The sequence below is a fragment of the Tyto alba genome, unplaced genomic scaffold (assembly GCF_018691265.1).
Source record: "Tyto alba isolate M040663 unplaced genomic scaffold, T.alba_DEE_v4.0 Super-Scaffold_2, whole genome shotgun sequence".
In the NCBI taxonomy this organism is placed as follows: Eukaryota; Metazoa; Chordata; class Aves; order Strigiformes; family Tytonidae; genus Tyto; species Tyto alba.
The window spans coordinates 36,154,164-36,181,742 of record NW_024881282.1 but is presented as its reverse complement, the minus strand read 5'-3'; the positions used below and the strand labels follow the sequence as shown (position 1 = coordinate 36,181,742).

The 27,579-nt window shown below is 43.8% G+C and overlaps 1 protein-coding gene across 2 annotated transcripts in view; it reads right to left on the bottom strand.

The window, feature by feature from the left end:
- The window catches only part of GRIN2B (glutamate ionotropic receptor NMDA type subunit 2B), a 204,536-nt gene that overhangs the window by 14,962 nt on the left and 161,995 nt on the right, over window positions 1–27,579 (bottom strand). For both annotated transcript variants that reach the window (XM_042793302.1, XM_042793303.1), the window contains exons 6-10: window positions 13,739–13,947; window positions 13,268–13,439; window positions 12,457–12,610; window positions 10,771–10,896; window positions 9,057–9,286 (exon numbers count right to left, since the gene is read on the bottom strand). In XM_042793302.1, coding sequence (XP_042649236.1) covers window positions 9,057–9,286; window positions 10,771–10,896; window positions 12,457–12,610; window positions 13,268–13,439; window positions 13,739–13,947 — 891 coding nt within the window. The remainder of the gene's footprint in view (window positions 1–9,056; window positions 9,287–10,770; window positions 10,897–12,456; window positions 12,611–13,267; window positions 13,440–13,738; window positions 13,948–27,579) is intronic.

Below are 27,579 nucleotides of genomic sequence, written 5' to 3'. Positions count from 1 at the left end.
ATGAATCTTCTGTACAGATACTTCTCAAGCTTCATTCCTAAAGCATCCTTTTCCCCTCTGCACAGTCACTTAGTTTTGACATTACAGACATTTTTTACTCCCAAGTTGGAACCCACAGCCATTTCTAAGTGACTACAAGTTTTTATACCCTTCTTTTACCCTAGGTCTGATTTCTTCTCTTCTACATTCCCTCACAATATGACTCTCCACATCCTCAGCAGTGTCTGGAACTTCTCACAGTTCAGAATACAGTCTCCACATCAACTCTTCCTGGTTGTTGGGCCCCATTGCAGAAATCAGCCCTAACATTGCAGTGGCAAAACCCCAGTTTCTTGTCTTCACCAGTCAAACAATACATGCCTTGATTTATAAACAAAACAAAAAAAAAAAAAAAAAAAGGAAAAAAAAAAAAAAGGGAATGAACAGCATCAAGTCCAATATAAGTCAGTTTTGGGAGGGCATAGAAATACCTTGTGCTCCCTCAGACTTTGACTTTGTGGTTTATCTTATTATTCAATACCCGGTGATGTTTCAAATTCTCTGGTCTTGCTTTGCATAGTGCTTTCACCCATGAATTCCTCTAGATAAGTCAGAGAAAGGAGTTATCAGTTAGTGCAGCTGACTGCAGCAAAGTTGGCAAAGAATTAAATTAAAGTCACTTTTAAAGGAAGATGTAGGGTGCATCAGACCCACAAACAAGAAGAAAAATATCTATGAATGTCTGGTGGTGAAATAGGGACATGTGTGGGTCAGGGAAGGGAACACAGCAACCTACTGACAATGCAGAGTTGAGGAGGGGCAGGTGAAAGCGAAAGAAAGGAGTTCAAATATAGCAACTTTAAAAATAGTTGCCCTTGTAAAATAATTGAGATAAAAGCAGAGATCCAATTGGTGGAAGAAGCCGCCATCACATGCAGTTATTGCCAGAGCAGTGCACACAGTAGGATTGTGCAGCCTCTTTGCAAGCTGTATTGCTATGTGAAGACCTGCTCTGTGCCACACAGAGCAGAAGACTGACAACATTGGGCAGCACAGCATTGCCCCAAACAGATGGCATTTCAGGGGTCTCATGTCTTCCACACTCAGACCTACACACTCGTGCTGGGACCACACTGCCTTTCTGCTGACCCAGGCATTATGGATGCACCAGGCCTGTGGATCAGGCCTCCAGGATCAGACCATCACATGTGGACAGAGTCCACCCGCCACCAACAAACCAGGTATCTTCTGGGTCTGCCAAGTGTGTGAACATTATGAAGATTCTGTGCAGATTCTCCACATGAAAGGTAACACTAAGGCTTTAAAAATTCCTCAGGACATATTTGGCAGGCTATAGGCTTCAAGTCAGTCACACTGTTAAGTGTTCATCAAGCTGGACCAGAGAACAACATCAGTGGAATCACTGAGCTTCACCATCAGAGATGAAAGCTCCTTACACAGCCCTAGTATTAGTAGGTGTAGTATCGGATGAGCACAGTCATATTTGTTGCATAAGTGGGCTGTGGATCTTAGCTACAGTACACTTAACTTTTGCTTACAAGCATGTAGAAGATGAAGATCATCTGCTCAGCCCAGTATCAAATCATGATATGTATTCCATCCTTAGCAGTCAGCTTCCTTGGAAGCTAAACAAAATGGGACAAAAGGCACTTACTGAATAATCCCAGGCAAGAACAAAACAGAAATTAGTGAGGCAGAAAGATGCCAGTTAGTACACTCATGTTAATAGCTTTAGAAGTGTAGATGTTCATTCAGAGGAGAAAACTAACTGATGAAAAAGACCTTGAGAGGGGAATTGGCAGCTAAGTACAGAGGAGCTTGAAATCTGCTTTGTTTGCACATGAGACAGCTGGTTAACAAATTATGAAACACTGAGAAATTCAGAAGATGTAATTTGGTGGGGGAGCAATTCCTTTTTTCATCCATTTTCACTAAGAAAGGCATGTCAGAGCCTCCTGTCTTCTGAGAACTAATAGCAGCCAACCAGCTTCAGCATCTTGTGTGTGGGTACCAACCACTGGGCAATAGGGCGAAACCCTGTACAAGTCTGGCAAATCTCCCAAAGACTTCACCAGGGCCAGAATGTTCATCCAAGTAAGTAGAAAATCCTAGTCATCATACTAGTGCAATTTCTTAAGCACCTCTGTAGGCAGGGAAGCAAAGCAAAAAGCAGGGCACTTGAGGCAGGACAGCTAGGGAATCCCAGTACCATCCCAGAGGTGGGAGATAACGCCTTCCTCAAGCCTTCTGCAGAAAGCTGCCTCCCATCTGCAAGCAGATGACAGCAGATGAATGAAAGCCATATCACTTCCATGTGAGTCCTGGGGCACAGGAGCAGGTACATCTGGAGCAAGCAAGCCTGCTGGGCCACTAAGTCTCAGGGGAAGTTTGACTTTGAATAGCCAAAGGCCTGGGAGAAGCAGGGCTCCTTTCCACCAGGTGAAGTAAAAATGCCTGGGAAGATACAAACCTCCCAAATATTTATCAAGTATATGTATGCACATATAACTTCAAATGTCACAGTTGCTAGGCATAAGTAATGAAAGGGCAGGGGGTGGCTGTTGTATTTTTTTTTAATCCTGTAGTTCTCATCCTCCCATCCCTTCCCTACCAGCAATTGAGCCCTGATCATTCAGATGAAGGAGGCCAGCTCTCATCTCTCAGGCTGCCAAGTCATGGTGGCAGGACCATTGTCTTTTATTTGACTGCAGAGTGCCAAGTACATTTATGGTACCGTATAAATAATAAATAAAAATATTCATTGCTTCCCTCTCCACTGACTTATACTGACGCGAGAAGCAGGACAATCCTTTGCTGCTTGCCCTCCCTCCCTCCCTCCCTCCCCCCTTACATAACTCTCCAAAGACAGCTTTTTCCAGACTGCCAAACAATTAGCACAGAAGCAACCAAATTTGCCCAGAGCCTCCAAAGGGTTAGCTCCAAGAGACAGTTAAAAGGAAAATGAAAAGGAAGAGTTAGTGGTAGCTGAGGCCTGGGAAAGGCCAGGACAGCATGGCAGGGGGAATGCAAAAGCTGCAAGCTACAAACAGTGCTGTGGCTCTGTGGCTGACATCCCTCATCCAGCAGCTCCCACCCATGCCACCAGCAAAGCCCAAGGGGTTGCGTTTCTCCCTTTCCAGCAAGGATGATTTAAACCTACGGTCTGACTCTGAGTATCCCTTCCCCTTGTATCTTACCTGCTTAAGTTCCCAACTAAACTGCATTTTAACTGGAATTAATCCTGAAGAGTCTCATTACAAGTTTTTACTGCCATTAAATCCCTCCAGATCAACAGAAAAGAGAGAATCCTGAGAGACTGAGTCAAGGCTAAAGCATATTGCAGCCTCCTCAACGCTCTGCGCTACACAGCTCTGAGCTTAAAAAAAGAGGGAGAATGACAAAGAAAGTAGGACTGAAGAGGGGGGAGAAAAAGCATGCTTGAAAACCCACTAACTTTAAACATTTATAGCCTTAAAACTACTGAATCACTTTTTAGCACACAGGCATAGATGTTGGTTCCAAGGATCTCAGAAAGCATAAAAATCTTGCCAATCCAAGAAGTAGAGAATAACTAAATCTACAATAAATGTGCCCATCTACAATTGTAAAAAATTATCTGTGATCATACTTATGTACACAATAAGTGTAAGTCACCAGTTAGAAAGATCGACTGCTAGAATACAATATGCTGTAGCTATTTTAATAGATATTTATTAATATGAAGACTTTAGCATAATATGTAATCACACAGATATATACTGAACTATATAGTATTTGTAAACAGTTCATACTATATTAACTGATGATTTACAAAGTGGTACAGAGAAATCATCAGGTATTAAGGTACAACATTTCAGACTATCGGAGCTCTGAGTTTTCTACACTTCACTATGAACCAATGTTTGTTATATTAAGCAGTAGTTGGTACCACTACTGTTATATACAAAGGTCATATTTAAGCAAAAAACTGAACGCAGTTTAACTTTACAGGAAGATGACCCCCCAGAGAAGCACTGTGGAAAGAAGTTCAACTCTACCCCATGACATAAGGACTGGAGTTTTGGGGACTTCCTTTTTTTTTTTTTTTTGTTTTTTTGGTCAAGTAAGGTGCATCGGACTCTATGCATTTTTAAAAAGGTTCTGATTTATCACGAGAGGACAGAGCTGGAAGTGGCATGGTCTTACTTTTGTCTAGCTAATTCGTATCTCCACAAAGGTCTCTTGATGATAAAAATCATACTGCTGTTGAAAGGACTGCATATTTTCTGTTTTTGGACACTACCACATAAAACTTCCTTTGTATCATACAGAAATGTGGGAGAGTACAACAAATGTGTGTTCATAGTCAATGCACAATCCTGTGGAAGATTTGTACTGCATCCAAGCCAACCGGTTAGACAATCTTCACCTTATAGATCTTACAAGGTACAAGACTGACCCCTACTTTTGGTCCCCTTGGAAAATTTCTAGCTGACAGAAATACCCGCTCTTCATTTTTCCTGGACTTCTCCAGAGAAGGTATTTGTTGTACAAAAGCTGCAAGCTCAGAAAAGCATTTAACTTCAGTCATGTGAATAATAGCCCATTGACTTTAATGTCACCACTCATGAGCGCAAAGTTAAGCACACGCTTAAATGTTCTGAATATCTGGGACCCTTGTATAATTTAGATTTAATGTGCCGCAGAGTACAATGTGGGAAATAATTCATTTTTCACTTTCATGGCCAAGCATCTATTACTGCAGAAATACAGCAGATCTTTTTTTGCAGGTTTTCAGTGAGACTTTTGCTTTGTATCAATCTGAAATGTTTCATTCACCTCAAAATAACGTGTATTGTTTTGTTTTCCAAGTATCTTTTTCTGTCCCTTTCATTTGTTACAGAAAAACAATCTTTATTTTCATTTTTTTTAATGTAGATCAATTTTATGAGTAGTGTGTTTAGAAAATTACAAGTCAAAAATACATGTCAGAAATGTCAAACAAAATATTTTGTTTACAAGTATACTAAAATGAGCTACTTTGACAAATATCAGAATTTCCCTCTGTCTTCTTACACTCTCCCCGGGGTTTTTTTTCGGTAAAAATATTGGCTAGTTTTAACTCCAAAACTTTTTTTTTTTGGAAAAAATTCATATCTGTTGGGAGAAAATAGCTGACCTATGCTGCAGAGAAACAGGCCCTGTGTCTCAACAATTCATTTACATTTTTAAAAGCAAATAAGTCAAATACATGTGAAATTTCATTAATATGTATTCATTTGCAGGCATGCAGAAATCCATTTCTCTCCTTTTTATGTCAATTACAAAATTACCATTTTGATACTTTATTAGCTTCTTTGGCATTTCCAACTAATTTATAGGCATGGATACTATTTTTTTTTGTTATTAACCTACTGCATTCTAAATTATTTTATTTAAGTGCCCTGCTGGCTGTCCACATTTGCTTTTATTCTATTACTACTGTATATGAATGGAAATTATGTACAGCTATTAGATTATTTCACACATTAGTTCATTTTATATAATCTTTCCTGTATTTATTGCCTTCGTTAGACTGAAATACTGCAGGCACTTGTTTCTCTAATGTGTCTGAAGCTCTCCCATTATTGGAAATTTGGTTGTATCTCCTGATTACAGTCAGATGAAATCCAGACCCAGGAGTCAACTGCAGTATTCTGCAACTGGCTGTCTTACCAGCAGGGCTTTCTCAGGGGGTCAGGGCCGTAACAGCCCCCGCACGGACCCCAGACAGACGCAGCCTGGCCGTGCATGCAAGGCTGCTCTGACTGGGCTTGTCGATGCTGCTGCTGATGGGCAGAGCCCCTGCCGGGACCACATCCAGCCTCCACTCTGCACAAGATGGACCGACAGAGGTGGTGAGTGCTGGTTTGGCATCTGTGCAGGAGGAGAGCGATTTGGCATGCCGTGAGCAGAGGGAGCTGGAAGGGGGATGCTGCCAGAGCAGCTCTTTGCCTGCAGGACTCATGGGGCTGTGCTGTTCTCGGGGAAGAGCAGGTTTCTCCTCCCTCAAACTGCCCACAGCTGCACCAGCATTAAGAGCCTCAGATTGATGTATGACTTAGCAGCTGCAAGGGTTAACATAGGGAAATTAAAAGCCATCTTGAGATGGGTTTCTGGGTCAGGTCTGACACCAGTTTTGGGCCAGCTAAGCACAAAGGGGTGGCATTCAGCAGGGTGAGCATCACCTGAGCCAGAGAGAGAGTGGCTGAGGTCACTAAGCTCAGTACAGGGAGCCTTCAGCCACCCTCAGTCCAACCTACTACCCTGGCACAGAGGTATCCACTCCAGCCCAGCTCAGACAGGCCAGCTCAAGCATCCACACAGCACAGCGGGGACATGACCTTAGTCACTGTCTTGTGTGTCATTAGGAAGCAAATGCTGGGGCACAGCCAAGACCTTAGACAGCTGGAGCATTTCAGCCCACTTTTCTGGGGAAACGGCAGGTCAGCATCCACAGGCACCTCTCAGAGCGGCTCTTCCCAAGCAAGGCCCCAGGGAGACGGTCCACAGAGACCCTCAGGGTGGCTGTCGCAGGTTGTAGCCAGCCTGACCTTGACAAGTGTTCCCCAGCCAGGCACAGTAACAGATTTTGTGAGTGCATCTGGCATTTTGGCTGCTTATTGTGCCAGTGGGACACCTTCCCCAGGTACTGTCATGCGACAAAGACATTTGCAAGCAGATCTGGGTCTAGGGAAGTAGGAACAATATCCCTTAAAATAACCAGCCCTTTTCCTGTCAGATTGGATTACATCCTGTGCTGACTCCTTGTGCCCTTGCCCCTGCCAGCTGATGTAGTAGGCCAGGAGGTTGATCTGCTTCACTTCTGCTGTGGACACCAGATCACTCATTGGAGATAAAAGAGACTGGAAGCTATAGTCATTCCTCTTGGCCACCTGGCATTAGTCTGTGACTGCCTCCTTTGAAAGTCTGAACTGGCTAATTCAAGCAGGCAGGAAAAGGAAGGTAGAGCACAGCACACCTCCACCTACCCTGGATGTGGCCACATCCTGGCCAAGCAGTGCATTGAGGGGGCGAGTGAGTTGCAAGCAGTATGAGGGCTCTGGAAGAGGGAGAAGATTCAGAAGAGTGAACTCCTCCCAAACCAGGGCATCATGAAGCAGTGTGACAGATGCCTGGATGGCTGCTCTCAAATTCTGCAGGGCCCTCTGCATGTTCAGAGAGTGGAAATCCATGAGCCCAGTAGTTCAAACACATTCAATCTTTTGGATGGAGTTAGTCCCACCTGTCTTTATTCTCCAGAGGCAGCCAGTTTTTACCAGCCAATTTTCATCTGATCCCAGATGCTCTGGTAGATCATAATTTTACCCAAATATTGTATTTTCACTAGCAGCTGTGTTTGAGGCATACTGCAATGATATGAGTATGTACTGTGGCTTTTCCCTTCCCCAAGAAACAAAGCACATGTGCTTTAGGTAGCAAAAGCAAATACAGGTATGTTGGCAAAGAAAAGTAGAAGAAAATGACCTCAATCCAATGCACACAGGAGGCCCTACAGTGAAATCAACTAAAATAGGCCCAGAAACTTGTATGCAAAGGCTCTGTGAAGCTCCAGGAGTTACCACTTTCAATTGATATTTCATGCACATATCTCTGCAGATATGAAGAATATCTTGAAAAACATGAGAATGAAAGCGTGGCTCTCTCCATGAGCCTAGGCACAGCCTGAAACAATAGATCACAGGTATGAACTATCCCATTCAGCTCAGACAGTTGAAAACCTAATGATGACAAACTAACGTTAACTCAGTAGGGCTGACTGGTTTTGAACAGTGTCTTTTAGTCTGAGGGAGTCCACAGCTTCTAAGGAGTCTCCACAACAACCTCCACCTGGCAGAAAAGCATCCTCCCCTCCATCCCTTCCTCAACACAGCACACTGCAAATGTGGAGACAGTGTGAAGCAAATTGAGGTTGAAATTAAAACAAATACCAGGAGCACTTGATACATGGATTGTATCATTCTGTGTCACATTTCATTCCAGGAGAAAACAGCAAAAGGGGAAAAAAAACCCTCTTAAAAATTAATCCACCACAGAATTTATAGCCTTCTGCACAGGACACTGTATGCACAGGGGGCCTGGCCACAATTTATTTCTAGACTATCATGGGGGACACAAGAGACAGTAACAATAACCAGTCCAGCAGCAGCAAACTGACACTTGCAGTCCTCTTCTTGCTGTTATCCCTGGTAGCAGCATATGTGACCTATTGCTATTTGGTTGCCCTACAATGGCATGACCCCTTAAGCAGCCCCAGTGACTGAGTAACAAGTTCCACATGGGCAACCAAGCTTCACAACACTCAATTCCTTGTGAGTAACCTCACCACAAAACAAAAATAAAGCAGGGTGCAAAGTTTCAGACCTTCATGAACCAGACAGTGCTACCCTGCATACATGAGCAATATCCTCAAAATCCTCAGTATGCAGAGCCCAGCCAAAGCAAGTGCTCTGAAAGGACAAAATGTAGTGCACGTAAACAAGGCAGCAAAACATACTCCGAGCAGGAAACTATTTCTTATGCTAAGCTTCCAACGGCCTCAGAAAAATTACAGTATAACTTCAAATGCAAGCAATATAAAATCATCAAAGCCATGCTGATTTACCCCATGGGCAGAACTTGTCCTCAGAATAAACTAACAGATCATATTTCCTAGCCTAATGGCCAGCATCCCCGCACAGACAAATTATTTCATCCTGATAAAACAGGTTAGAGCCATTATATGCATCATCTCAAAAGCTCCGTTAATACATTCCTTGCTGGCAATTGAGGTGTGGTTTGGGATCATGCAAGCAAGCACAGTTCAATTCTGTTCCTAATTCATTCCTGAAGTGCTTAAAATATGTAAAAATGCAACGGAATACCAATGAAGAGCAGTTGTGCTATTTAAACTGCAACTAAAGTTATGATGCAACACCAAAATATACTGAACATTTTCCCAGTAAAAGCAAGAACAGAGGGTAGAGCAGCCTCTTCTGTGAAAAAGGCTGCTTTGGGGGTTTGGGTGGATCCATTACCTTTTTGTCGCTCAAGCCAGACACCTGGTCCACGTATTCCTCTTGGATCATGAAGGCAGCCAGGTTGGCAGTGTAGCTGGCCAGAAAGATGACAGCGAAGAAGGCCCACACCGACACCATGATCTTGCTAGTGGTACCCTTGGGATTCTGCACTGGCACAGAGTTGTTGAACACCAGCCCCCACAGCAGCCAGATAGCTTTGCCAATGGTGAAAGAGGGACCTCCTGGCTCTAGAGTGATTGAGAAACATGATCCCACAGTGAGCATCTCAGAGTAAGTGGTCTGCATTTATATTCACATATGTATCTTGACTTCAGAGTTAAGAGCAGTATCTATTCCCACATGCGAGATGAATATCAGCAGCTGCGCTCCCCCATGTTCATGACACAATATCTCAACAAAGTGAGACCCTGAAAAATGACTTTTTAAACCATCCTCAGGCTTCCATATTTATTCTGTCTCAAAGATTTCCAGTGAAACCTTATACAAGGGCTTTTTTTGTATCTATCTGGAGTATCTAAAAGCCCAAACATTCCATTTCAGTTCAAGTGTTGTTACCAAAATAGAGTTTGCTCAGAAAAATTCTATCCTCGTTTCTAGCTATTAAACAGTGATGTTGTCCTTGAACTCCCAGCACATACCTGTGCAAAACATGGCTTTCACTGTACTTGTACGGGTGCAAAGAAGCGCACCATTGAAATAACAGGGCTCTACAGATACCGCTGCAAGAGGGTTTCATTACCCAGTCTGTTGAAGACATACAAGCCAGAGAAGAACACAGCCAGAGAAGAGCACAGAGAAGAACCCCATATATATGGTTCTGCCGACATTCTCATTAACACTTTTTTTTTCCACTTCTCTCTAATTTGGTGGCATAAATTCACTCAGAGCACTAGTTTTGGGAGCAAATGAGTGTATTTTCCAAAAACCATCCCTCTCCCACTATTCTGAATGGACCAATAAGCCCAGAAATATTTGAAGGCTTCATTTATCAGGAGGTGAAGATATGGAGATGACAGAAGGCTTATCTGTCTAATTGTCTTCATGCCAATAAGGCAAAAAAGGCTGTCCCTTAGGCTGTCTGTCCATCCTCTCTTTAACTCATTGGGCTGTCTTCTGAAGATCAGAACCACAGAGATGGGTCACTCACTTGTTCTCATCTTTCCTGCTGCCCTTGCAAAACAATCCATCACCCACTCCCAGGAAAATGAGCTTCCCACTTCCTCAGTCAGCTTTAGCAAGCCAAGGAGCCAAGGGAGGGAGAGACATGCCCAGGTGACAGATGTGGAGTCTGGAGGACATAGCACTATGCTGGGAGGCCAGCAGAGTGACTTACTCTCTGGGGAGACATAGCACTGAAGGATGGATTGACAGCACTGAGCCCTCTGATTGTCTCAGAGAGTGCAGCACCATAGGCACTGCCAGCACCAGCTACCAGGACCCATTTTCCCTCAATGAGAAACAAGTTGGAGCTGCTGCATGCTTTAGAGATGAAAGGCGACACAGCTCCATCTCCTGAGCCAAGCAAATTATCCATTATGAACATCTGCTCTCCTCAGAGCTTTTTTTCCGCCTCCATCCCTGCCCTCTTCTGTCTGAACACAGAGCTCAGGGCAGGCTAGATCCATATCACATTCAAGGCAAAGGAAGTACCCTGATAAAGGAGCTGGGATTGGAAGAGAAAGAGGATCATGCAAGAGGGGACTCGACTTACCTCTGCCATCAGCAAGGCACCGATTATAGCCCACAGGGCTGAAGTATTCAAAGACGAAGACAGCCACTGCAGAGATGATAAGCAGCATCACAAACATCATCACCCATACGTCAGCACTGAAAGGCTCTGGAGAAGAAGACAAAACCATGGTGAAATGGTTCCTGATACAACCTGATACAACCTGATACACCACCTCACCCCTCCCTCACCTCCTTTGCTCTCTGGAGCACCCCAGTGTGAGTATGGGACAAACTGGGCAGGGAGGAAACAGAGGTTTCAACTAAGCCTTCAACCTGAGTCTGAAAAACTTCTTGAATTGTGTGAAGTGCGGTTTCTATCTCTGTAATGACTGCATTCCTTCTTACTGTTACATTTGTGACACATAGCTCCATCTGGAACGACATGCAGCTATTGTGGCATGCACTGATAAAATAAAATGCATTGATAAAAGATTGTTCCCAGGAAGTCCTCCAGCACCATCTGGAGAGAGTGGGGAAAATCAGGCAGAACTGGCAGAGTTTCAGACAAGCATCCAACTTTCAAGATGCTATTGAGCCAAAGAGCATCTCCAAATTTCTGAGGTTCAGCCATAATGATAGTAGTTTTTTCAGCTATTCGATTCCCGTAGCAATGGGAACACTGGCTCATTCTAGAAATGTTAGCATTCATATTCTGCAAGTGTTTAATCTCTGCCAGGTTTTTTTCCTTCTCCAAGCCTGAATAGATAAAGATGAGACTGAACCAGATCAAAGAAACTTAGAACTTTTCTCCAGACTATAACCAATATTGCAACCTCAGTTAAAAATAAATTTAAAATTTTGGAGTTAACTTTATCATTGTTTTTACATATCCCAGCAATATTGGTGGACTTGGCTAAAGGCAGAATTCCTGAAGAGAGAGTAGTCATGAAACTCCTACTTAAAGAGATTTGGAAAAATTTCTTTACCCATATAAAGTTCTTTCTCTTTGTAAGTGTTCTCAGGATGCTGGCAGAGATCAGAGAGTAATTATATAACTCATATACTGTGTTTGCTGCATCATAAAGCATTTTATAAAGACAAATAGTAGATACTAGGAAGACATGGATGTCTTGGTGAAATGTAGTATCATTTCCACATTCTCTGATCACCCTAAACCACCAAGGACATCAGAAATCACTTGATTGGAAGACACAGTGTCAGCACAGAACTGATGGCTCAACTCTTGAAAGACTACTAGATCTCTAACTTCTACCAGTTGCACTGACAAGTGAGGGTCAAGTCAATACCTTCTTTACAAACGCCTCTTGAAGTGCAATAATTTATTGCTAATTGTTATCATTAAGTACTATGACATACCAGCTATAAGGTTTGAATCAATCTTTTCCTGGCCTACACTGCTTGAACATGCTATTAGTTGAATCACTGGGAAACCACATGCAGCAGGGTAGGTGACAACTCTGAGTGAGACCATTCTTTGCTGGGATTAGGCATACAATTGCTGTGAAACGCCTTGAACTCCTAGGCAGTTCAGTTTGCCTGGATTTTGCTTGCTTGGGATTTAGAACTAAAACATCACAGTTTATTTTTATATACCTGTCCCACAGGTACTCCCAAAAAGGAACTTTCAGGCTAAGAATTGCAAGCAACCTTCACCTAATTTTTAATGAACACTGGGTGAAGTTTTAATTTTAGACTAAAATGATACCTAAGAAGGCAGAAGGTGAGACAGTTCCATTGCTACGTGACACCATGACACTGATTCCTGTCTCAATGAAGGGCACAGAGAAATCCACCACTTCTGAACGCTCCTCATTAATGGTGAGGGATCCCACAGCCATATAAGCCCGTTTGGTGACAACCTGGAGGAAGAAAAGGAAGAGATCATACACAGAGCCAAGGCACATCTCAAGCACCACAGCCAAATCCCTGACTTTCCATACAGTTTTTTTTACTCTTGTATCCCATTCCCTGTATTGTTTCTATCATCTCTCCTTTCTAATCTTTCATCAGGACACCTTCTTCTTTCAGGAAATCTATAGGCATTAATCTTCCCCTCAAAGCTGGTATGTGTATAAAAAATAAATCTGCAGAGGTCTTAGGATAAACACATCATCCACTGAGAAGGCATCTTATCTCATTTTTCTGTCCTTGCTTTCTCCTCCCTCTAACACTGCGAAGTCTTATTTCATTCTTTATGCACCTTATATATGATCTAAGCATAATCCAGGTTGCAGTGTCTCTGGTGCATGGATATTACCCTCTTTCTTTTACTGTGAGGGCCAAATTTGTGACACTATAGAGAATAATAGATAATCATTGAACAAGAAAGGTAGTCATGGTCAGTGTCAGAGCAGATTAATTCACCCAGGGCCCAGAAAGAATCCAGGTCAGTCATTGCTATAGAATCACCGCTGTCCCTGCCCCGGAAGGGAACACAATAATGATGGGATACCAGACCTGACCCATGCCACCTAACCCAGGGATGAAGCCCACCATGCCCTCCCTTTGCTGCTGACCTCTCCAATCATTCCATTCCACGTCCCATTGATCTTTTTCCCATGCTTGCCATTAGTCACCAAGTAGAGGTCATAGGTGAACTTGACAGACTTTGAGATTTTCTTGAGGATGTCAATGCAGAACCCTTTGCAACATTTCTTCATGTAATCTGGCTCCTCATCAGTTTTGTTCCTAAACCATCACAACAATAATGGATTAAAAAACTGGAGAAAACTCCCTTAACTCCCCTCTGTTGTCAGCATGCACTCCCCCTCCCACAATATAATGTGGAGAATTTCACTTGTGCTATCTGTGCTGGAGGGTATTGTCCAAAGGTGCCAGTCATGGGAGGACACAGGCCAGGCTGAGCAATGGAGGTGACTTTTCTAAAAAAGGATTATCAGGGTATGATGGTATTGGCCTAAGAGACTCTCTACATTCTGCTGAGAAGGGAGAGCCCCGTAAGAGGAGAAAAACCCAGGGGTGCATACTCGGTCACTATGCGTTTTTGACAAGGGACTGTGTTCCTCATGCAGGTGCCACTTAGAGGGTCCACATTCTCCACAATGACGAACGGTGCCTCTTCCAAGGTTACGATACTCAGGTGATCATCTTCACGTTCCTCAGAGTCGGGATACAGCTCAAAGCGGGGCCACACATAATACTTCATCTGCAACTTTTTTTCCTTCCATTTCCCCACCTGTGGAGACACAAACCACAGAAGATAGACTTCTAGTTGCCCCATCCTTCTGCATAAACCACAGCTCCCACAGGCCTGGGCAGGACCACCACTCTGGAGTACCCAAGCTCATGGCTTATGTAAAATGAGGATATTTCTGGAAAGAAGGCTCTGATTAAGTGGATTCAAAACAGGGCAAGTGGAGAACAAGAAAGATGTCTGGGTTGTCTCATCTCTGTGATGGTCGCACCCTCTGGGATAGTGAGTGGATGACCACAGGAATACCATCACCACGGTCAAACAGATAGGATATCTTTCAACTTTCTCAGTCAAAGAACAGGAACAGAGCTTAATGTCTCCTGAAACATTGACTACAGCCTACTAGCCACAATATATTTTTTTTTCCTGCTAAAAAAGAGGAGAAATATATACAAATGTTGAAACAAGTGTCATTTTGAAACAGAGAAATTGAAATACTTCACTTGAAAAAGTTAAAACAGAACTAGTTTATTTTTTCAAAATCTTGTCATTATTTGTTTTCATTGAAATTCATCAGACAGATTCATTTTAGCCAAACTTGATTTTGTCCAGAAATAACTCCTTCTTCTGGAAAAAGGTTGCCCATTCCTAGTCAGGACCAAGTTCTTCCAAAGGACAGGCAGCTGAAGAGGGAGATGTTCTGCATTTTCAGGAGTGTCTTCACCAGAGAATAACATAGACAAAGATGTTTTCTAACAGTAGTTCTTGATATCTCCTGGTAAGGCCTTACAGAAATAGCTGCTTTTCTCCTTTCACAATGACTTGGTCACACACCTTAGCTGGAAACAAGGAATTGCTCTGTGTTTCTGACACATGAAACATAACATCAAAGAGCATCTATGATTTTTTAATCTTGCTACTTTTCCATAAGGATATATTGCAGTTTTAGATCGTTTAATTTTCCATTTCTTAAGCAAACAGAGATCATATCTTCAGCAGTCAGAAAAGGGGGGTGGAACTCAGTTGCCTTATACCTACTGCCACAAATAACTATCTTGAAGCCACTCAAGTCCCTGAAGGGATGATACATGTAGCACACTCACTGCCCATGGTAGACCATGCCTTGCAAAAAATCCAGGAAAATAAAAGCCTGAACATCAACTATGCTTTCAACTACTAAAGTCTTGCCTTTGTTCTCAATTCCCACCATCACAGTTGGCATTAATTAGCACCTTGGCTGTCAGCTGAAGCTGAGAAGGCAAGAAATTAACTGCGTTTTAGAAGGAACTTTCTTGCATGATCCTCAAAGTAAACCCCCCAGGCCAGGGCTAAGACACATTGACTTGATGGCAGAGGCAGTGTGGGTCTGTGGGAAGCTTGCAGGACTGCTCTTAGCAGTGTACCTGCTTGGTGGGTAAAGAGAAAAGCTTCATTTCACTACAATCCACCACCCCTCCCACCACCCCCATTTTTCAGTCATTTATTTATTTAAATGACAAGACGGAGAGAGAAGCACTTATTAGAGGCTCATTAGGTGTCAGTAGTTATTCTGTGAAACTCAAAGCCCAGCTGGGGTTTGGCATTTGAGAGCAGCTAAAATTCACATAAAACACTTGTCACCTTCAAAATAAACAAACAAACGCTTCATCTGGACATGAAAGAAAAATCCACTCAGGGGGCTTGTGAAGGGAGAAGAAAGGCAGAAGAAATCACCTAGAGACAACAGCCTCCCCATCCATTCCTGCAGAGTGAACACAGCACCCCAGCGAGGGCAAGGCAGTGGGTCAGTGGGTTTTGTAAGAAGGGAGTGAAGTGGCTGGGCAGCTGGTCTTAACTTCCCAAGGTATTTTATGAGAAGCAGTTGGCAAAAAATGTCAGAGAGCTTGATCCTAATGTTCCCTCCACCCATGGAGTCACACTGCTTGGACCAACGAGCAGGGTACACAGTTATTTTTCTTTTTTTTCTCTCTTTTTCTTTTTTTTTATTTTTTTTTTCTGTTACTTGAGTAGACAGGGATCATTTGTTTTAATTTTTAAATACACTTTGAACAGCAGGTGAAAGCTAGCCAACTGGGAGCCCCAGGAACTGGTGGTGCCTTTTGTCCACAAAAGACAGATAGTGTTGTCTAGGGCAGCAGTTGGTCTGTACTCATGATAATATCTAAGCCAGGATGTGGAGAGTGCATTTCTAAGTCAATAAAGAGCATATACTCACATGCTCACCCAGGGTCTGCTCAACCCTGGACTTCCCAATTGTTGATCGATCAGGTCAATTTATCATCATCTGAGCCATAGATTTCTGCAGTGCAACTTTAGCCCTCAAGTAACCGAGCTCAATCCTCAAAATCAGTTCAGTGAAGCCACTAGACAAGGAGAATAACTGCAAACATGGGGCTCAGTAGGGACCAGTGATTAAGATGCTGCACAGAACAGCCCAGACTTCAGCTCAGTAACATTAACTTATCATAGAAATAAGTGGTTGATGAAAGAGACATCTTGCAGAATCTCAGCAGCACTTAGATATCACAGTAATAGGCACAATACAAACCCCTAAGTGATAAATTAGATCAGATAGGCAAACCCAACTCGTAATTACCCAGAAGTTCTCTGGGACAGAAAGGGAAGTTCATAAGGCTGTCTGCCAGGCACGTTTCACAGTGTTGTACTACACAGACAACATTATGAAATTAGGATAACAATGACAGTCTTGCTACAGCCTCCAGCGTGCTAAAGCACCTAACCCGCAAATATAGTACTACACGTCCTTTCCTTATTATCCCAATAAAATCATTCTAGAAGAATAACAGGATGTAAAGGAATGTTCTGACCTAAATTTTCAAATGAACTATGGAGTGTCCCAAGAATATGCACAAATATTACATTTCATTGCTAACCTGAACAATCAGGCATGCCATATATCTGCAGACAGGTACCGATATGAATAAGAAAAGTAAGAAAAAAATTGTGAATTAAGAGGGGGCAGACTTCTTTACATGCTCATGTATGCAAGGGTCAAATGCATGTAGTTTAAAAAGAGCGGGCTTATGCAACATGTGAGCAAGGACAGTCAGAAACAGCAAGAAACACCACATGTGCAGAGGATGGAAACAATGCAAGAGAAAGAAAATACAAATGTGCATTGCATGCTAGGTAATCTGCCATGAGAGGGAAGGAGCAATTCACTATGGGGACAGAGGTTAGCCACAACAGAATTAAATGTCACAGATTTGTCCAGGTAATGATGCCTGCTCTTAAAGAATATAACCTGCCAAGCTGTGCAGAGCAGAGCAAGGCACTTCTGAAGTCTCAGAGTATTTGGTATTAACAGCTTGTGAACTGTTATTACTTAGGGTTTGCTCAGTGCTTGCCTCAGCAAAAAGAGGAAAAATAAACCATCCCAGATATTCTATGTATTTGTTACCCTGCAGTTTCGAGACCCACTGGGTGTTCTCCAGTCAGAGTCTAGTCATCCAAATTCCCACTAGGAGCCCTGGAGGGTCACAGAATAAGCAGAAGTAAGGATGTTAGGGATCTTTAAAACCCTCTTTCTAATTATATTCTCCAGTCCCTAGGAAGGTTCTGGTCCTTCTCTGTCTGTACCACATCTGATCTTATCAAGAAAGGAAAGTCGCTTTGGTTTGGGGATGAATTTGGAGGTGTTGATGGAGAGGAGCAGCTAACTTTTACCTTAAGCATAAGATCCCACTTTGCATAACAAACTGTTGGAAGTAGAAGTCCAATATATGTGCAAAGAAAGTGAGAGCTACTGTGGAACAAAAAGTCAATCATATATGTTATTAGTTTGCCTAAGTATATAAGATATCCCATGCAGAGAAAAGGTAAGATTGCCTATGCAAAGGGAAAATCAGTGAACACCTTCCGAAAGCCTTCCAGCAGGCTGGCAAATTGCCTTAACCATGGTATAATGTAGCCAGAATAAAAGTGTTCTGCAGTATGTTAATGCGCATCTTTAATGAAAGGTGTATCATATTAGTTCCCTGAAACTAATTCTTAACAGAGTCTTTTCTCTCCTCCCAAGGGAAGCTAAGGCTTCTAACAGCCATTTGTGGCAGATGTTTGTCTAACCTGTCCTTACACTGACAGACAGCCCACAGTCTCTGTGGGCAGTCTGTTCCAGTGCTTAACTATCCTTCCCGTTAAAAAAGTTTTTTTTCCTGATGTCTAACCTAAATCTTCTTGCTGCAATTTATACCAGGAAAGTATATTTCCTTATTCTTCTGCATGTGCTCTTTTCAGTGTTATCAGGTCAGTAAGATATTTATAACACAGTGGAGTTGGTAGTCTCATTCAGTGGATATCTTATATGCTACACTGGCAAAAGCAACTGCCTTTTCAAATGACCAGCACCCAGTCTTACCATTTGCAAAATCCTTACGCAGATGGCTAGTACAGATGAGTACAAGCTACTCCTGTAAACTTTCAAAATTGTCTGTTCCAGCCAGGGCAGAAGCCAATCTCTGAGCTCATCCTACTATACCAAGACAGGACTTCAAAACACAACAGCATCTGGAGAAACATCTAACTAATGTCAACAGATGGAAAAACAAAACCTCTGAGAAATTTGGTTTTCAAGGGCTAGGCAGCAGAATACAGTTCTGGATAAAAACAGAAATGTTCAGATACATTTCTTAGGTAAGATGCTCAGAGGCAATGCATTTGTATTTGGGGTGAAGGTTCAGGGGAAAGCCTGAACCTTCAGGTGCCTGTTTTCGACATGCTGCAGGAGAACTATGTCTGGACAAAGTCTTTTGATAGTTTTTATTTCATTCAGGCTCCCATTTGCACTGTGCCTTGCACCATTCTCTTTTCATTTAAAGTCTTCTCTCAATTCCTGCCACTCCTGGTACAGAAGAAATACAAAAGGAACAAAAGGGGTTTGGTTTCATTTACAGAACAAAAGAAAGACCATTCCAAACTCACTTAGGACTTGAACTGCTTTCTGCATTTCACCAAAAGTTCAATGTTTCCTCCCTTGTTATGTTTTGTTTTTTTGTTTTTTTTTTTTTTTTGTCCAAGAGCTGGTGGGCTTATTCATTCCAGTGGGAAAGCAGTAACACAACAACACAGAGCATGGATTAGAAGGTGAAAATTCCCTGTTCCACCAGGGACCTCTAGAATCTGATCTGCACCCTTGTGCCTCCACTCCACATTGTGTAAAATGGAGATAATGGTATGTTTTCACTTCTAGGGTGCACTGGACAGATAAACACAGAAAAGGTCATAAGTCTCACAAACAGTATGGAAATGAGCTAAATGAGGGGACATGTATGGCATGTATCTGTGAACCGTGTAAACATGCTTAAGTTCCTGGTTTTTATCTTTGCTGTCAGATAGTTAACTGGGAAAAACTTATGCAACTTTTATACCTGATTTTAATACATGGAAAAGGGAAGATCAAATATAGAAAAGGTAAAGGTAGGATGTTGGGCAGCGAGCAGAAAATAACAGTATTATTGGTAATACAGCTGGTGGAAAAGCATACCTAGCCCCTCTGGGAAGCAGGGAGAGTCCAGGGAGAAATAAGAGTCTTGACAGTACAATTCGTACAGATACTGATTGAGGACATGGGAAAACCAGAGCAACTGGGCAGAACCTGAAAAGGGCTACTGTAGGAATAATAGAAACACCATAGAAATAGCAATTATAACTGGGACACTGCCTATGGAAGTAGGCACTGCTCAAGGTACATGAAAAGTAAAAGTAAACCTGGAGGATACTGCTGTAACCCTAATGCTGAAGTAGACTGTGAAGAAATAAAGCATGCATAAAGTGGAATCATTTGGGATTGAGATAGTTTTTGGAAGGCTGGTGCAAGATATTCTACAAGGACTGAACTACAGAGATCTACTGTAGCTCCACAGGCTTAGTTTTCAGTCTCGATAGAGATGTCATTACTGTTATTAAAAATAAATTGTATCAGGAACTAAGTCATTATGGGACACTTTAGCTTTGTAGAGGTAAGGTAGAGAACAAATGCAAATTTGAACAGCAGCACTCTGATGTCTTTTTTTCTAGATCTGATAGTTGACACATTTCTTCACCCCAAAATTACTCAACAGGCAATAGGTCGTGCTGTTTTACACTCGGTTTGGGCAAACAAGCAAGGAACCTTATAGAAAAGTTAGTTATCAGAAATAACCTTGGATTGAGAGATTAGGTGAACAGAGAGCCTGCCTTAAAGGAGAAGATTAAAAAGCTTGTTTAACCTAGTTAAATTAAAGCCAAGAGGGGATATGACTACTCTGTATAAATAGAGGGGGGACAGATACATAAGGGAGGAAGAAAAGGGGGATTTAAGCAGAAAAACAATGCTGGTAGAAGAACAACTGATTGTAAGAAAAATTGCCTTGAAAATAAGATGGATTTTAACCATCAGAGGAGGGAAGTTCTGGAACAGCTGCCTAAAAAGAGCTGTGAAAACAACTAAAATGGGTTTGAGAAGAAGCACAACTGGTTTGTATAGGGTTATATCCTGTTGCTGCCGAGAGCAACAGGGATGGGACCAGATGAGCCTTCCCAGTCCAGTGGCCTTAAGTAAGCAGAAGTAAGAAGAGGAGTTCCTCTGTGTAAAACCTTTTCTCCTTGACTTTTCAGCCTTCAGATATCAAAACTCAGTCGTAATCATTATATCTATGTACCCAGCCAACCTACATGAACACAAAGACTCCTGTTATTGATATCTCCAGCTTCCAGGCTCATACTTCCCTCATCCAGCAGCAAAACTTTCTCCAGTGCCCTGAGAACAGAACATTCCTCTTAGCCTTCACCCAGGCTGGTTAAGTCATGACTCTCACACTTACAGTGCTGATATCACAGCCATTACCAAATATATAATTCCTGTGATCCTACAGGTCTGTATCCTCACATAGACTGGCCTATAGCAGGTAGAGAAGAGATGCCACAGAGAGCAAAAGTCTCCTGTTTACAGACACTTAAGGTGATTAATTAGCCACATCAGCCAAAGCAGACAAGAAATGGTTGTGAATGCTCCACATGCAAAATTAATTAACACAGAAACAACACTCCTTCCTGAACATCAAGTTCACCTTCCACAACCACCTGGGGAAGGCTGCTTTCTTCACTGCACCTGCAGAAGCAGGAATTGCTTCTAATAGCCTTTCAATTAAACACGTAGGCTGCAGGAGATGGTGAAATTTTCTTCCCTCTATATTTATACAGCACCTAGCATATGCCGGAAAGAGACTCAGTTTAGAATACAGACACGGTGAAGTACTTGCTCTTGCTTTACATCTCATTCTGGGAATAAAAGCTCTTTGCAGAAACATAGTCCCTCAGCTCACTGAGGTCTGGCATTTACACAGCTCTTGCCATTTTTGCTGAAACATTTCTTTCCTGGTGCATTTATATGCTTTTTGCAGTTGCTGAGGTCCTGTCCCCTGCCATGATTAGCCTGAGAAGGTTAATGAGATATACTTTGAGTGCTTCTGACTTCTGCAAAGTCAGTGAACTATGGAGCTCTGCTGGTGTCACAGAAAGGTCAGAGCTGTGAGAACATCAAAGCGTTTGCCTTGGTAAATCATTCCTCCAAACCAGAAGGTACCAAGAGATCACTACAGGCATAAAACCAGCCAGGATCACCTGCTAGCTACCTCTTTGGAAATGGTGTTGGTTTTGGCAGTAGTGTTAACTTGGTGGTTCAGGAAGTGGTTCATCCAGGCAAAGCTGGCTCACGCAGGAGCAGCATGGTTTCCAGGGGGACATATTTGTTCAAGGTCCTCAGTGCTACCTGATGTACACCTAACTGTGATTTATGGAAATGTAGACTGCAGTCAGCACAGACATAATTCGGAGACATGGTGGGAGAGGTTAGAGGAAGCTGTTCATGGTAGTGTGAGCTGTGATCCAAGTAGGCTAGAGGGTGTAAGTCAGCAAAGCATAGCTCCCAGGGGGGGAAAATCAGGTGTTAGGATTTTGGAAGAAGAATTAGAAAAAAAAATATACCTTAACAAACACTGCAGACTGACTGTACTATCCAGCATAACACACCTGCAGCTAACAGGCAGTGACAGCACCTGACTCAGGCTCTTCAATAATGTTGCATCCTTAGAACCATCATGCCATTTTGAAATGACTCTGTGTGAGGAGGGGGGAGCTTAATACAGTGTCCTAAACTCCCAGTAACATCAGTCTATTCTGATTCTGGTCTGGGAAATAAAATCTAAAGCCAGAGATCTTATATTGCCCCTATCGTTGCTCATCTAAGGTGAAAGGTTTCACCTTGAGCAACTCTATTGTTCTCATCTGTAGAGCTGTGGGGCAGAGGTAAATGTAGCAGGGATACTAGTGAGATTGCATGTTTTGCATCACGGGAGGTTCAGGAGTCACAAACGTTTAAGGAAAAATGTACTTTTATTTGCATGTATAGTCATTTAAATGCTTTATGAAAGCATTTTGCGGTCTCTAGGAGTGCATCCGCATTGTGCAGGTGTGTGTCTGCATCTAGTACGTGTCCATGCATGTAATACCCTATCTAATGATTTTTCCCCTTGGCTTTCCTTGTTGAGTGCTGGGCTTGGGTTTGCATTTTGCTGAGCTTTCATTTCTTTCATTCAGACTTTTTTTTTCCCCCTAGAACATGTCACACAGAGGGAGGGATGGGCTTGCCAATTCATACCGCAGTCTGGGAGATGGTTTAGAGCTTTGCCTGGTAAGTGGGTCCTGCACAGTGATGTACAAAACCCAGACGAGTGTTCCCCTGTGCAGTGACACCTATTCTTTAGACAGAGCTAATATCTCTCCCAGCATCTCTTGGGACCTGAGGCTGAAGGAATGGTTAAAAATGCAGATCCAGAAGAAGGCCAGAAATGTTTCCTTGTGCTGAAAAAAGCTAAATGTTGAAGCAGACCCCGGCAGAGTTAGGAGAGAAGGCAACATGAAGAGGGAGGGGGTGGGGTGTCTAAACCTCACTGTTTTCTGAGCTGTGCAAGCAAGACCAAAGGTGACACTTTGAATAGTGTCTCTGAGAATATCAGAAAGATCTTTTAACTTGCACTGTGGGGTGTCACAGCGGGTGAAACACCTCCCCATCCTGAATACACCAGCCAGAGCCTCTGCCCTCTGCATGGCAGCCCCACATTGTCCCCATGCAGAGATGCACGCCTGCCGAGAGAGGCACAGGCAGGCACGGCCACATGCACACCCCTCCGCAGAGAGACGCAGGGTGCTCAGCTCTTCTCTTGCTGGTGAAAAGGGGAGGAAAACGCCTCCTCCAGAGGAATTGCTGTACATGTTGGAAGCAAGATTTCAGGGAAGGCAGTTACAGAGCTGCACGCCCCTGTTTCTTTCCTCTCCCACCACTGAGAGCTCTGAGCAGGTGATTGCAAATGCTGTCCCCACCTGCCACTCACCCTTTATCCAGATCCTGGCCCTGGATTCACAGTGGCATAGCCTCAGCCAGCCCCACCGCCTCCACACTTTGAAGATGCATGTCTGCATGCCCTCCTCCCGCGCCCCCCAACCTGGCGCATAGCAGGGGGATCATGCACTGCACTGTGGCCATCCCAAGGGGTAGCCAACTGAGACACTGCTCCAAGTTGTCACTGGATCTCCAAATTGAATAGAAACACCAGCTCTGCTCTGCACGGTCTCTTTACTCAGCTTTGCTGAGGGGCCAGATGGGAAGCAAAGCTGTGGGATAAGGGCAACCCTTGCTGTTTTCCCTCCACCCTATGTGTGGTTAAGGTGGCTGCTCTCTGACATCCTTGCACCTTTTCTTATCCAGTATCCCTTGCCTGCCTTTATAGAGAAGGCACAGAGATAACCTCATGCTCTAATTCAGTTTCTCTCTCCCTCTTTCTTTCTTTTATTCACTCAGGCGCTCCCCAATAAACACAGGGGATGGGAGATGGGGGTGGGGGAAAGCTGAGTCAGCAGACAGCCCCCACCTCACCTGTGTGAGCAGAAAGGGATGGTGGTCTCTCATGCCCCTGCTCATCAGCACCTCACCTCCCACCCACCCACAGTCCTCCCCCAGTCACTCCTGTGTACTCATGGACATGGTCCCCACTGTACAGACCTGTCTCCTCACCACTGCCTCCATCATGTCTTCAGTCTGCTGCCCTGCTGCCCCTGTGCCACAGCTGGCCACAGGAGTGAAACCAGTGTAAGTAGTGGAGAAACACATAGGGATGGGGGAGTAACTCGTGGTGTGATTTCCCATCCCCTCATCTCAGCTCCCACTGACTTAAGGTGGGCTAGGTGGTTTGTCCCAACAGTGCCCAGACAATAGCCTCACCTCTGTCCTGAAACGAAGTGCTGGCTCAAGCCATGCCAGTGTCAGCACTGTGTGTCTCCACCAGCAGCAAGCATCGCCAGGATACTTCTGTCTGTGCTGCTGCACACCAACCCATCATATCGGAGAGGCTGCCAGGCCAACCAGGGGCTCCCAGGAGCTGGTGTGGGCTGTACTCCCCAGCCAGTCTCCTGTCTTAGGAGCTCATGCTTCAGCCTCTCTGGTGGATATGGGCTACAGGAAGAGAGTCCACAAGGTACAGGACCCCCATCTGGCCCACTTACAGCTAAGCTCTGGGATTTGCTTGAAAAGCACAGCGTTCTGCCGTGTCTGGGCAGAGCATTAGACAAGACTTGCCAGCTCTACCTACACCCTACAGAGAAGATCCGACCCTTGGATGGAGCCCACCAGCAGGACAGCTGGTTCACTGCACACGTGTGCATTACTGCCATGCTGGCTGGAGCCAGCAAACACTCTGTGAGCAGCAGGGATTGGCTCTGCCAAAGATTTTGCTCCTTTTCCATCCCATACACAGGCACAGACACACACACACACACACACACACAAAGGTACCCCCAGCAGCAGTTATCCTAAGCTGATCTGGGCTTGGAGTCCAGTCAGAGCTGCCAAGGGCCCAACTGAGGCCATCTGGGCTGCAAGTCATCTCTGTGCAGAAGGAGTACAATCAGACCTGAGTATGGATAGAGAGAGAGGTGACCTTGAAATCAGCAATGGGGAAGGAGAAGAAGCTATGTATTTGCCAACACCAGCTAGCAAAGAAGGGTTAAACCAAGGACTGCTTTCTTGGGAGTATGATCTTAGGGAGATAAAATCCTCCCCTTCTCTCAGCCCTGATTGGCCTCAGGTGCACCTATTTTTCAAAAATTTGTCTGTCATTTTGTGCCTAAACATGTCAACACAAAACAGATCTTGTTCCATTCCCTTTCTATGGCCTAAAATTAGGTGAACAGGTATGACAGAGGCAGTCTTGGAGACATAAGATGAAGTTAAGTCTCTCAGTAGATTGCATAAGGTCGCTTGTGGCACATGTAAGTCCACATGTAGAATGTCTTCTTGCAGTCTGGAATTAGCTAGATGACTTCATATGTGTATTTAAATGTGTGTGTACTGTACAGTTACCTCTATTATAAGGGGAGTAAGTAGTAAGCCTGTAATTAGGTTCTCTGACACTTTCCATTACAAGAGTCTTCAGGCCAGCTCCCTGAGAAAAGCCAACATCTCCATGTTTTGCAACAGGCATTTGAAAGTCAGCAGGGAAAAAACCCTGAGGCTAAAGACATGATTTCTACTTTGGCCCATCAAATTTCATTCACTCTTAACTGCATTATAAACTGTTAAATAATCATCGTTTCTTTTCTGTCACTTTCTTGCAGAAATCCTGGCAGACAGCCCAAAAAGCATCTGAGCATAAATGTTTTAAGAGCTAAGCCCATCAACCCAGTAAATCAGTGGGGGTATCCCCACCAGTACCACAGTCAGTGCAGGGAACACCTCAGCTTTGTCAGTGTAGGGGAAAGGCAAAAGCCTTGATCAGGCTGCCCACAAAACTTGGACAAACCATCCAGGTTCTCCTCTATGCTTTAAATAAGCTTGACTGTGAAAAGGTCACTTGCACTCCACCATTTAGGAGGCAGAAGAAAGGCAAACCAGCTTGAGCTGTCGTGACTGTCTGTGGAACAAGCACAGGTTAGTCACTGGGTTGAGCAGTCAGACTCAGTGCTGAAAGCTCAGCATGCATGAGAATGAACAATGCATTTCTACAGAAAAGATTTTGAGTTTTCCCCCTAAAAACAGACCAAAATGAAACACACACAAAAAAATACATGAAGCAAACTACACTAAAGGAACTTTATTTAGGTTGAAATATAAATAAATAGCAGGTTTACAGATACCTTTTCAGCTTTTCTTCCATCCCACTTGTGTGTGGACATTTTGATTCAAGTTTTAATTAATGAGTGCATGTAACTCTCTCCATGGGGTCCATGCCTCAATCCTTGTACTGCAAAGAAACTTGAAGGAGTAGAACTAAGGTGTCCTGGGAAACAAGACTGGAATTTCCTAGCTTGATTTCACAAGCTAAAAATGAAATCACTGTTCTTTTGTTTTCTGTATGTAATTGCTTATACACCTCGAATGTGCACAGGATCTTATAAAACCAATAAATGGGCCAAGAAAGTAGCTGTGAAGATGTAGAAAGAGCTATCCATGAATCACCAAGAACTGGCACAGGAGAGAGGAATAAAGAAATGGCAATGGACAGCAAACCAATCAACCAATGTAGAGATTATGCAATTTTATGACGAAAGAAGCAGCACTGACCTTGCCAAGGGGTTGAACGAGGCAAAGAAAGTAGAAGCCAAATTGGAAGGGAGCATTGGAGGGAGGTGGAAGACAGTGAAGCTGGAAGGTCCCTCATGGTCATGGTGACCAGAAGGTGAGAGGAAAGGAAGGCACTAATCAGGCAGATTATGCTGCAGGCAGGTTTCTCATGTTGCAGCAATATGCTTTTAACAGGCTAAGGGAGAGAGAGGGGTCTGCGCAGGAGGTATGGACAGGACCACGCTGGTCTGGTCTGTGTAACCTTTGAGTAGAAGAAGCATGAGGGTGAGTGTAGATAGCATGGGGTCACTAAGCCAGCTATGGTCCAGATGCCATCTAGCCACATTAAACCAGCAAGGCTAAGCTGAGAGCCAAGGCAGCTTGCCAGGTTCACGCAGCTGCCTTGAGCCGTGACATGCTGCTGCATCCCTGTGGCACTGCTCTGCATGGCATGGATTTGCCATCATAAGCCTACGCCAGCACAGGCAACACGTAGCTGGGTATCACAGGGCAAACCTGCCCTAAGCAGCTGCAGCAGCTGTGCAGAGCACAGATGCTTTCTCCCCAAATACCCAGGAGTGAAAGGACACAAGTTCTGGCTGTAATCTTGTCCTCTACATAGTTTTCCCTCTATGAAAGGCTCTTAATAATCCATCCCACACTGCAAGAGGGATGAACAGGGACCTAACATCTGGGAGCAATGGCAAAAGTCATTACAGTAAGGAGATGCCTCAGCTCATCCACCCCAGAGGAAATTGTGCAGCTCAGGGCTGCATTTACAACACCCTCACGCCCTGCATCAGAGGAAGGATCTTTGCTGTAGAAGTGTGATGGTTACTGCAGAGCAGCAGTGCACGCCGACAGTCAGCAGTGGAAATCATGCTGATTAATGACAGAGCGGCAGTACAGCAGGTCAGGTATGTGAATCGACAGCTGTAAAAGGAACAGTGGGATTTTATACGGTACTCACTAAGGACTAGTTTGGGATCAGGAGATTAACTAAAGCTCAAGAGCACATTCTTGGGTCCTCTCCAGCTGCTCTGGAAGCTGAAGTGACACAA